Source organism: Puntigrus tetrazona, chromosome 12 (genome assembly GCF_018831695.1).
Source record: "Puntigrus tetrazona isolate hp1 chromosome 12, ASM1883169v1, whole genome shotgun sequence".
Classification (NCBI taxonomy): Eukaryota; Metazoa; Chordata; class Actinopteri; order Cypriniformes; family Cyprinidae; genus Puntigrus; species Puntigrus tetrazona.
Window position 1 is genome coordinate 12,653,778 of NC_056710.1, and position 11,905 is coordinate 12,665,682.

Consider the following 11,905-nt stretch of genomic DNA (forward strand, 5'->3'; position numbering starts at 1 on the left):
ACACTATGATTTTTGCATCCAGGCCTACACAAAATGGTTGTATGGGTTGAAACTGTGAGCTTAATTCATAATTAAATCCCTATAAATACAATATCATTGTCTAAAATTTAAGTATGACATTCAGTTCATTAAAAAAATAAAACGTGCAATATAGGATTGTTGTGGACACGTTTCAGAAACCACCTTCAGCAAAAAGTCAATAAGGGCCCAAATTAGAGTTAATCCCTTTACTGCTCAATCCTGCTCAGGTTGAGACTCTTTTAATAAACTGGTGAGGTAAGAAAGGAAAGACCTCTGAATATTAGATACAATCAAATAATCAATTTTCTTCCAGACTCCTGTTGTTTCCACCAGCACATAAGTACTTATATAAAGCGAAAAGTAAATCAACATTGTTCATAGAAGTGTGTGTGTGTGTGTGTGTGTGTGTGTGTGTGTGTGTGTGTAAAATTGTTAAAACTAAGCGTCTCCAGAACTTGTTTACCTTTTGGCTTACATTTTATCCAAAGTGACAAAAATTAAATAGAATTCTGCAAAATGTATCCTTCCTCTTGCTGTTTGGTAAAAGCATTATCCTTGCTCAGTGGATTCGGTTTAGTACAAAAACCCTTGGCAATTCATTGTTGCTCCCAAATGTACATATAGTCATCCAAAAATTGTGTGCAAACTGAATTTATCACAGGCATTAAGTGTCCACAGTGTTGCAGCAATCTGCCTCCTTCACCATAATTCCAGGTTTTTAACATTAGCAAAACCAGGATTCTCCCTGATCTTCCAATACGTTCCATTGTAAAGCCAAACTTCCCTTCCAGCGGCATCCAAATTTTTCCTGTAAGATGGGAACATTTTAACATTCCAATTGTAAATCATATGAAATAATTAGCTGTAGGGTTGACGTCAACTCACCTGAAGAAACGAGGGATATGCTCCTCTCCTCTCTTGCCCAGAATTTTTCTCCTTTCTCTTTGCTTTTCCTCCACTTCATCTTTCGTTTTATCGGTCTCCTCTATTTTCCCCTCCTCAAGAAGCCTAACAACACAGGGCAAAAAAAAGCATTTAATGTATTAATCGAAACTATATATGTAGCACTCTTAAATCATTCTGTTGTTTCAAATGTCTGTCTATTTATCATTTCCTGTTAGGAAGGTCTCACCTTTGATCAGGGCGCAAGCGTGTATCGGTAGGGGGCAGCAGGGGCTTAAGGTCAGGGGTCAGCTCATTCATCTCCATTGCAAAGCTAGAGAAGCCGTAGTAAATCATGTAGTTCTTGGGCTGTGGATCTGTAAGGAAGGACATTCTTACACATCTGCCAATAAAAATGTATATCTTTCATTTTTTAGTTTTTTTCATTTTTTGTCAGTCCAGCCACAAATCAAGAATGATCCCATCCAGATTTGACTCAATACATGTCTGGTGTTCTTGTGAACAATGAACCTATTTCACAGTGATTACATTTATTACCGATTTATTATCCAGATATTAACATTATGTAAATATAAATGTACATTATACAGTATAATGTATTACACTAAACTTTGTGTTTCAGTGACTTGGCATCTATTTACAGAACACTGGTTTATGCTAATACATGAGTGTTACTAATAAAAAGGCGGAGGGAGTTCAATCAGTTCCTTACATGGAAAGTTATAGAAATTATCCTTTGCTGATCACACTTTATTTTAAGGTCCAATTCTCGCTATTAACAAACCGTTAACTATGACTTTTGCCTCAACAAACTCCTAATTTGTTGCTTACTACTAGTTGGTAAGGTAGATGTTTAGGTATTGGGTAAGATTAAGGATGTAGAATATAGTCATAAGAATATGTCCTTTAAAAATACTAATAAACTGCTGCTGTGCTAATGAATATGCATGCTGATAAGATACTGGTTAATAGTGACAATTGCTCCCTATACTGAAGTGTTACATTCTGTTTTTTTAAATAGTTTTTTTTAACTAGGGGAAATGGGAATGCAAAAATTATGCAATATTTGTTGAAGTTTACTACTAAAGTTTACCAACTGTGATATCTTTTGCTGTTGAGAAACCTCAAAATGTGAAGAGAGTCCATTTTCTAAGCAAATGCATTCGGTCTGTATAATTCCAAATTGATCAAATAAAATTTTATTTAATTTTCAGTTTCACACAAAAAACATCACATGTCAAAAGTAATTTGGATTGCAAACATCAATTCATGGAGCAGTGAGCTGTTCATTAAACTGACTTCAGTAAAATAGTACAATAATAAAATAAAATAGCGCTCAATAAAATGGAGTAAAGATGACTACTCACTTGGCTTCCAGATACACTGTGGATTGGGGAGGGTGTCACAGAAGATGCCTTCATGCCAAAATCCTCCAAAACGATGGATGACATTACCACTCCCATCAAGAACTTGACCCTGCACTTCGTTTTTGGAACCATCTGAACCCCAGTAACGTGACTGAGAGGGAAAAAAAACATTTGTAAAAAAACATTTTCTACATTTGTACAAAGACTTCATCTATATGTACTCAAATCAATCAAATGACAACAAAATGTACAATCAAAACCGAACACACCTTGACAAATGTGATCTTACAGGTGCAGACCGAACTTTTCAGATTGCGAATAATGACTTCACCGTAGTGCTCTAGGTATCGCTGCTGACTGAGAACATTGTGGATGCATGTCACCACTTTGTTCCATTCATAGTGGTCCCCGTATCTACAAGTAAAGTATATCAAAATCAGAATTCTATAACACTTCAGAATTAAATGATACCAAAGCAGATACTTGCTTTTTTAGAGTCACATTCACCATCCCTGTTGGCATGATCTCCAAAGACTTGCCCCAAAACTTGTTCTTCCATCTCTGGTCTGCTCTCAGCATGTAGAATTAAAAGAAGAAACTTTTGATTCAAATTCAAACATATATAGTACATTAAGACATCATCACACAGGCCTTAAAACCCACCCTGCCAGAAACTGAAATTTTCAGAATCTGCATGACACGCAGATATTGGTGGATGATGGGAAACCTGAGGGCAAGCGAAACCAAGGAGTAAACAACTGCTCGATAGCAACTTATTCGATAAATGATTGGATGTTATTATTAACTACCTGTTCACTGATGTAGCGGAAGCCTCTGTCCTCTCTGATACACTCAAATGTCTCTCCCAGAACTGGATTAAAAGGTTTGTAGCGGTTGAGAAACTGAGCCGTGGCATAGCCAGATATAGCAAAAGCAGCAATATAAACCTTCACAAAGACAAAACAGAATCAAACATTTGGGGTGAGAAAGAACAGATTTTTTAAGAAACAGAAAACAGATGCATTACATTGCTGTGACAGTAAAACATTTTTTTTTTCTATTAATCATAGAACAGTTGTCTTCTCGTTTAAGTCTCTGTGAATATTACCATCCTCTGGTAGGGGTCATCGGTATGATTGGCAGTGTCCAGTAGGTCAGAGTATTCCAGCTCCTCACAGAGTCTCTGCAGCAGGCACACAGGCTCATTCAGAGCTGCTGGCATGGAGACACGGGACAGATCCTTCCCTATGTTGTTGTAGAGGATAGTCATCAATCCGACGTGGCTGTTGTCAGGGCAGACCGCAGGCAGAGCAGTACGACGTCCAGTGTTCTTTATGCTGTTCAGTTTCGGTGGTGCCTTCGAAAGGCTGGCACGGTACTTGCGTGAAGCCATTGCTGTTGAGTTCATAAGAAAAAGATAAATGTTGGAAAAATGTGGAATAGATTACATGAACAAAAGTACACTGCGCTCCAAAAAAATGGGATTGAAACATTTTGTTTTTTAAGCTGCATTAATTTGATCAAGGATAAAGCACAAATACTAAGAAATATTATTACAATTAAAATGTAATTTATTCCTGTGATAGCAAAACAATTATCAGCAGCCGTTACTCCTGTATTCAGTGTCAAATTATCCTTTAGAATTTATTCTAATATGCTTATTTGGGGCTCAGGAAATATTATTAGTAATGTTGAAAACAGGTGTGCTATTTAATATTGTTGTGGAAATGTGATGCATATTTTAGCAAGCTCAAATGAAATAGAAATGTTTTGTAACATTACAAATGCCTGACATTACTGTCACTTTTGGTCAATTTATTGAATCTTTGCTGAATAAAAATTTTAATTTCTCCAGCTGAACCCAAACTTTTGAACGGTAATAAAAATGGACACCTAAACACCAAACACATATGTGCCTACAGAGAATTTAAATTTTACTAACCATGAGCCTCATCAGGCTCTGAATTACTGGATCCTTCACTCAGACCGGACTCATCAGACATCTCAGAAGAGCTGGCACACATCAGCTCATCACATGCATCAAAATACTCTGCCGCTGAGTCAGCCACCGAGGGGGCACGGAAAGACAAACTACGGCCTGAGCCAGTCTGAGTGAAACAGAGGCAGACAGTAGTCGAAGTTAGTCAGAAACTGTAAGCTTGATTGCATCATACTGCTATGAAAATAAAACTATGAGAGGACAAAAGAGCCTGTTGGCATATGATGTAGGTGAAACCCATAAACCTGTAAACAATAAAAAAGCAGAGGGTGGAGGAGGGAAAGAAAGAGACGAAAATGGGAACAGGATGAGTAAGTTCTGGGTAAAAGGAGACACACCTTCCTTTGTAGCACAGTACGGAAGGACTCTTCTGAGGAGTTGGAGGACACTGAGAGTTTGTGGATTTTGGTGTGACGGGACTTAACATCTAACTGAAGATAGACACACACACACACACACACTCTACACAGTAAACATCATGTATTGCACTGAAGAAACTATTAAACCAGTGGTTCTCCACAACAATATTCAAAGACCCCAGACGGTGGTTGATAAATCCCTAAAATAAAAAATCAGCCCCTAACTGTTATAAATCTGTACAAGTAATTTTTTTTATGATTAACATGTGTTGAACATAAAAAAAGAAACTCAAACTTAACTCGAACTTAAAGGCGAGTAAAAGTTTACAAAATATTCATTTTTGGATAAACTATTCCTTGATTATGAAATAATCTGAAATGTTTCCTTATTTTTTTATTATTTTTTTTAATTTTTATTTTTTATTTTCAAACCATCCTAAATGTTTTTAGAAATCTGTTGATACAGCTGTTTGAGAACCACTGGATTAAAGCATTTACTAGCAGGGGTGTTTGTTTTATGGTATAGAGCGTGTAGCATCTTTAATAACAAGATCAGCTATAGTAAATCTATTTTTTGCATGCAGGAAATTCCAAAGCAATAGTGCTGCACTTTAAGATTTGACATAATTAACATAAGTCCTTGTCACCTCAGCCAGGTTGCAGAGGTTGTTGATCTGGGCAGAGGTGGTCTGGTGAAGCTCCCTGCTAGACCAGGCGTCCTGCAGCTTTTGGCGCTCCTGAGCAAGAGCCTCATGTGCAGTACGCAAAGAGGCATGGACTATAAGGAAAAAGGCACAGTACTAACCTTCAACATTATACTTATTCAGCAAATAAGCAAGTCATTTCAACTATAAAATCATTAAGGTGTTACTCTTATCTTTCATACCTTTCACTGACATGGAGCAGATGTCTTGGTGGAGCTTTTTGCTTTCTGAGGTGGAGGCTGGTGGGGATGCCTGGGTGGAGACATAATCTGGGATTGAAGGGACAGAGGTTCCCAGGTGGGCAGAACTGGTCAGGTGGCTTGATGATAGCTGTATTAAAAAAAGTAGGTAGAAAAAAAGTAGAATATATTATTATCTTATGTCTGCATCATGTAATAATTAAGGCTAGGGTGCATGTACTAAAATACTGTATGTGAACCTGGTCTCGTATGAGTCAAAATCATTGATTGATAGATATTTTATTAATCATGTTTTATGAAAATATTTTGTAAATGTCCTACCTTAAATATATTAAAAGTTATTTTTATTAGTCATATGTATTGCTAAGAACAATGCATTTGAAGAGATTTAAAGGTGATTTACTCAATATTTAGATTTTTTTGCATCCTCAGATTCCAGATCTCAGCCTAATATTGTCCTATCGTTACAAAATCCATTTTTTTTCAGATTTCAGATTATCTTAATTTTGAAAAATTTACCTTTATGGCTCGTTTTGCAGTCCAGGGTCACATATAGACTACCATTAATACTTTTTTGTTTATGAGAGTAAAGACATTAATAGTTTTAATAAATGCTGCTTTAAAACCTTAAAATTATTATAAATGTATTAAATCTATTTTTTTAATTTGCAATGATATTTAACAATGGTAACGACACTTACTGACCCCAAACTTTTGAGTGGAAGTACACAATATAAAAAAATGCAACAGGACCACCATCTGGTATAAAGCATTTGCCACTTTATATAATGTGTCGCAAGTTACAAGGAAATTACAATCAGTGTGTTTTTGTGCTCACTTACCGATTTAGTAATCCCACGAAACGGCTTCATGTAAAAAAGCAGTTGACTAAATTACTGGGGGTATTGAAGCTCTAATGCTTACTATACATTGGCACAACACATGCCTGACTACAGCATGCAAAAAAAAATTCACAGATCTTTGGGGTGACACTGCACATAATTATGGAATAAATTTCATTATGGTTTCCAAACCTTTGGGGAAAACATGTAATAATCCCAATGGCAGGGCAATCCATGTAGACAAAGATTAGAATTGCTTCCCAGGCTTTATCTAAAATATCCTAATCTATTTATCCTATCCTAAAAAACAAAATGCAAACTGATCAGCCTCACCATTCCAAGAGCCTCAACCCGAGACAGAGTGCGAGAATGACCCCAAATCTTTCCACCCTTCTTCTTGGGTTTGTCGAGAAGGAGATTCTATGGTTCAAACATATGTAAGAATGTTTACTCGCAAGTCATTTGATTAAATGCCTGCTTTCAGCCTGCCGCTTTTACTAACCTGCATGCTGATAATCCTCTGGAGATCTCCATTATTGACAATTTGGCCCGACTCTAGAGAGTGCAACTTTTGGACCAGCCGTTGCAGCTCATTCAGCTCCATTTGACAACGGGTAAGCTCTGGGAAAACAACACAAAGGGCTGCATCTTATTCTGTGATCATGCATCCGTTTAATAGAGTTTCACTAGTATTTAAAAGCAGAGCTGTACCTTGTGCACAGATGTCAGGTTCTTGGGTCCGTAGCCAAGCTGACACTTTCCCATTAACGGCAGGATTGACCCCTGGCAGAGGTTCACCCACATAAGATGTGCCCTAGAAGTTCATAAGACATTCATTTGTAACTTCTATCAGACAAATAAACAATTAAATCACTGAAGCATCTATTAGTGTACATTTACAGATAAAACCACCATCTGGGACACTGAGGTCTAATCACTAATTCGTCTTGTTCTTAAACTGTGAGGACACATTCTTCTAATCCCTGGTGATTTAGAGGGCTACAGGAAGTCAGTGTAGGAACCACTTTACTCACCATGTCCTGCACGGGACTGTTTTTGCGAGATAAATGACTGCTCTGGGACAGGGCCTGGAGGAAGCCATTGTGAACGTGCGCAGCCTCATTTTTCTTATACATCCTGTGGGCACTCAGCTTGGTGACCCATATGTAATATAAATCCGGAGTTTTGACCTAGTTAGAAAAGTGAAAGGAGTTCATTTGACATTTTTGACAGTGAATTTAGTTGTTTTTCTATTATTATTATTATTATTATTATTTGATCAAATTTGAATAATTTGTTGGACGAAGGAAAAGTAGTCACATGAAATTTCAGATAAATTAAAACACTTTATAATTTTTTATGTAATGTTTTAATTTGATTGTTTTTACTTTACTTACTTTTACTGAATTATTTACATTATTATTTTTTTATTTTTTTTTTAATTATTAGCTTTTCATAAACTCATGAAATGCATTTCCTTCAGGGGTTCATGAACACCAGATTGGAAGATCCTGAACAAGTATTTTAAATTTACGGAAGTCCAATAATTTTTAAAAAGATCAGACTTTTTCTTGGCAATAATTTATATATATATATATATATATATATATATATATATATATATATATATATATATATATATATATTTTCAGTTTTACATCTCAAAAATATGTAAAAAAAAAAAAACCCCAAGATAAAATAAAAACTATGAGCCATTCTAAGTTTAATTCTAAGGCTGTATCATTTTTTCTCAGAATTCAAAGTTTAGATATCACAGTTTTAAATTTTTATTTAGTTTATATTGTCAGAGTTTATATCTTGAAACGTAGAAATTGAAAACAGTATTCATTGTGAGAGTCAGAATTGTGAGGAAAAAATGTCAGAATTGCCTTTTTAATATTTAACCCATGGCAAAAACAAGCTTCCATACAATTGAAGGTCATATTAGCTTTAAAACAACGATTACATGTCATTCAATTAATGACAGCTATATGCAATAACTTACTTTCATGTGATAGAGAATGTCTCCAGCATCCAGATCTATACGTCTTGCTTTTTTGTTCACTGACATAACTGCAAGACTGACATCTAGCGCGCCGTGCATTTTCCCTTTGGAAAACTGTTGAAAAAGTAAATCCTTGTTTGTAAATAAAAAAGCCTGGATCAGAGATCTGCAGTTACTGGTAAGGAATAAGATAATTACCATACTTACATCATGTTGGTTTTTTGAATACCGCAGGATTCCTTTATCCAAGACAAAGTATCTCTGTAAGAAAGCACAACTTTAAAGATCCTAATTTTTTTTTACACGGTTCTACAATTATGCCAACAGCTATTAAGGAAAAGCCTACATCAAACTTTTATTTTCTCATACCCTATGCCACCCTTTAAGAGGCCACTTTCTCCTCTTCATCAAGTAGCCTTCACAGATTCCTGGGGTATTCGCATCCTGCATGTTTTCTCCAGTGAGGTTCAAATCGACTGGAAAGTCATCCATTACTTCCCAGTCTTTAATGTTCTATATGAAACAGAGAGAAAAATACAACCAAAGTTGACGTAAAACAGGGCGTTCCCCATTTAAAACATGTGCATCATGTAATCCCTTATGAACGAAACATAACTGCGGAGCTTGTAAAGACACATAAACTTGTTGGTTTAGAATTCATATCATCTGATTGGATGCTTCTTAGATGTTGAGCAACTGGTTTCAAACACCCAAAGGCAAAACTCCTAATGCTAGCTTTTCCACATACAATACGTACTTGAAGAATACGTAAGAAAAAATATTTAGGTGTGTCCAAAAATCAGTTGAAGAAATGAGAGTTTGAGTGTTTATGTCAAGCAGATGGTACAAACCAGGCGTGAGTGACGTGAGGATGCTGTGCTGCTGCTCCTGGAATGAGTGGGCTTATGCCAGCCACTAGACACCTTCTCCACACCACTCATCTGTGACTGTACGTGGTCCACAGAAGACCCGTGGGAGTCCATTTTGAAAATATCTTCTTGTGTTTGGTGTGAAAATACGCTCTGCTAGAGACTCCTTCTCATTGTACACTAGAGCACAATATGTCTGCAAAGCAAAGGGTTTTTATTATTGCCTTTTTAGAAAGATAAATAATTTATTGGTTAGCCAGACTAGCATGAACTAAGAAAGTACTGTGTACTGTATTATGAGTTAGAAAAACAATTAGCCACATTGTCGATAATTGTAATTTGTTTTTATACCATTTTGATTTTTAGTACAGTGAAACTATAAAAGACAGTTACATACATTTACATGATACATTTAGAGTACATGAAAACATACAGTTGGCATGCTGCTTTTATGAATGTTTTGTAGAAGCAAATGCCATAAATAGCCAAGGCAGTTACCAGCACAGCGACAGTAAACAAAAACAGAAGCAACACAGTGTCCAGAGAAAACGCCACTAATTCGGTTACCTAACAGCAAGGATCTGCCTTAACCAACACTTCCTGGCCAGGGCTTTAACTTCTGCCCTTTACTAGATCACATTGGTTCATCATCCCATAAACACTTCAAATGGCTTAATATGAAACACAACAAGAGCATTTGCAAAAAGAAACCTAACTAATACACTCAGAATTACATAACAGTATAGATCATGCTAAACCCATTAGGTATTTATTGCCTTTTATTCTTAATTACATACTGACAGATTATTGAAAAATTAATTTTCTAGATATAAGCTAAATGGAATGTCATCAGTGGGGTGTGACAGAAACCAAACATGTTTCTAGAATCTCTTATTGCCTTGACAACACTGACAAGCTCATACATGCCCATTACACTAGAATGAGGGCAAATGAGATGTTTTGTAAACAGGTGAATTTGTAGTTGAGTAATGAACTATTCGATGTAATTGGCATTCAAGTTTTAAATATCCCTTTTTTAATGGAAGGTAGAATATGTACAGCAAAATGCTCATGGATAGTAACCTCACAAAGGTAACGGTCTCTACGGGAGAGGCTTAGTGTCATTACGATAATTGGCTTTGAATAACCTTTTTTTAGCAGCAGCCCTTAGCTTGAATAGCTTTTCGTCGAGAGCACGCTGACAGGTCACAGTAAACATGATGTACAGCATCATGAAAACAGTGCGACGTACACGTTTTAATCATAATCATAACATAGAAATGTCGTTTAGAATTTTTTCGTAATTTCACCTTATTTTATTTAATTTCACTGTAAATTTTAAACACTGAACGTGATTTCGTCTGGTCAGATAAAGTAGCAATCCCACCTTTTCTAGTAGCCCGTGTGAAGCATCAGTGTTTTGAGAAACTAAATAGTAGCTGAAGACTTGTTTTTTGTAACTAATTTAAAATTAAGATGAACTCTACAGAATAGAAAACTGTATATAAACACTCAGTCATCACATGTCAAGCTAATCGATGTCAATCTAGCTCTAGCATGTGCTTTAAAACTCATGTTAGAACAACTGTAATCTTTTTATAGGTTTACAAAATTGGGTCTCGCTTAATAAAAGGCTGTTGTCCATACATATCCGTTTCCAAACATAACATATTAATCCACTTTAAACATACATATCTACTTCTAACAGAATTTAAAACCACAAAGTTTCTTTAAGTACTGTAACTCGAGCTTACCTGAGGTTCCTGCTCTTTGCCAGCGTGTGGTGTATCTCTGAGTGTTTCCCTCCAAGCACCTGAGTTTCATGCTCCCCCATTTGTACAACCTTGGCTCACACTACTCTCAGAACAAGAAACCAGTCCAACCACTTTCTACTTAATTTGCAGGAATGTAGATACTCCATGGGCATACCAGAGCGATGTATGGCGGACAGCTCCCAAACTATCCTCCTGTGGTGACTAAACATCCTCCAAATCCACCCAAGGCTCCCTGCCAACTCATTATCCGCATTAGTGTCTTAAAAGCTGCTGGAATTACAGGAATGTAGGAGGAACTTCACTGACAGCCAGCCATTCAGGTGCATTACATCTGAAACTACGGAGCTGCTCTGCCATTGCCTGTGTACTGAGATGAGATAACCTCCAAATGTAATCATATTCAAGTGGGTAACCCCCTATTGGTTCATGTTACCACATACAGCAAATAGGTTTTACAAATTCACATGATTTTTCTCCTTAAAGAGAATCATACATAACTGTAAAAATTGCTTAAAATGAAACAGTGTGTCAAAATATGAAGAACAAAGACATTTCTACACTGAGTTATAACCATAAAGGACTAACTGACCTAGATTAACATGAAGTAATCCAGAGATTATCACTAATCAGGATCCGTGACCAGTAGCTAGTGTTTATTTTGGCAGTACAAACGCGTTTATCTTAGCTTTTTAACTTTCAAATCAGTTCAAATACACTTTAAATTGTTCAACTCCAGTCATAATTACACACACTAGAACCAGCCAATCAAAGTGTTTAGCATTACCTGTAAATTAAAGGCAGGTGTATTGAAGCAAGACTGCAATTGAATTCTGCAGGAAGAAGAGAGTAGGGAGCAGTATT

At 36.3% G+C, this 11,905-nt stretch overlaps 1 protein-coding gene across 1 annotated transcript; it reads right to left on the minus strand.

Annotated features, from left to right (window-relative positions):
• Positions 1–222: 222 nt before the first annotated feature.
• osbpl7 (oxysterol binding protein-like 7) lies at positions 223–11,260 on the minus strand. The gene is made up of 22 exons (XM_043254132.1): positions 11,024–11,260; positions 9,252–9,465; positions 8,770–8,913; positions 8,608–8,661; positions 8,401–8,514; positions 7,430–7,585; positions 7,107–7,209; positions 6,898–7,016; positions 6,729–6,815; positions 5,536–5,683; positions 5,297–5,427; positions 4,629–4,721; positions 4,234–4,399; positions 3,400–3,686; positions 3,101–3,238; positions 2,955–3,018; positions 2,779–2,857; positions 2,561–2,705; positions 2,292–2,442; positions 1,154–1,280; positions 907–1,029; positions 223–829 (listed from the first exon to the last, which is right to left on the minus strand). The coding sequence occupies exons 2-22, from the start codon at positions 9,381–9,383 to the stop codon at positions 721–723; spliced, it is 2,670 nt and encodes an 889-aa protein (XP_043110067.1). The 5' UTR covers positions 9,384–9,465; positions 11,024–11,260; the 3' UTR covers positions 223–720.
• Positions 11,261–11,905: the final 645 nt, after the last annotated feature.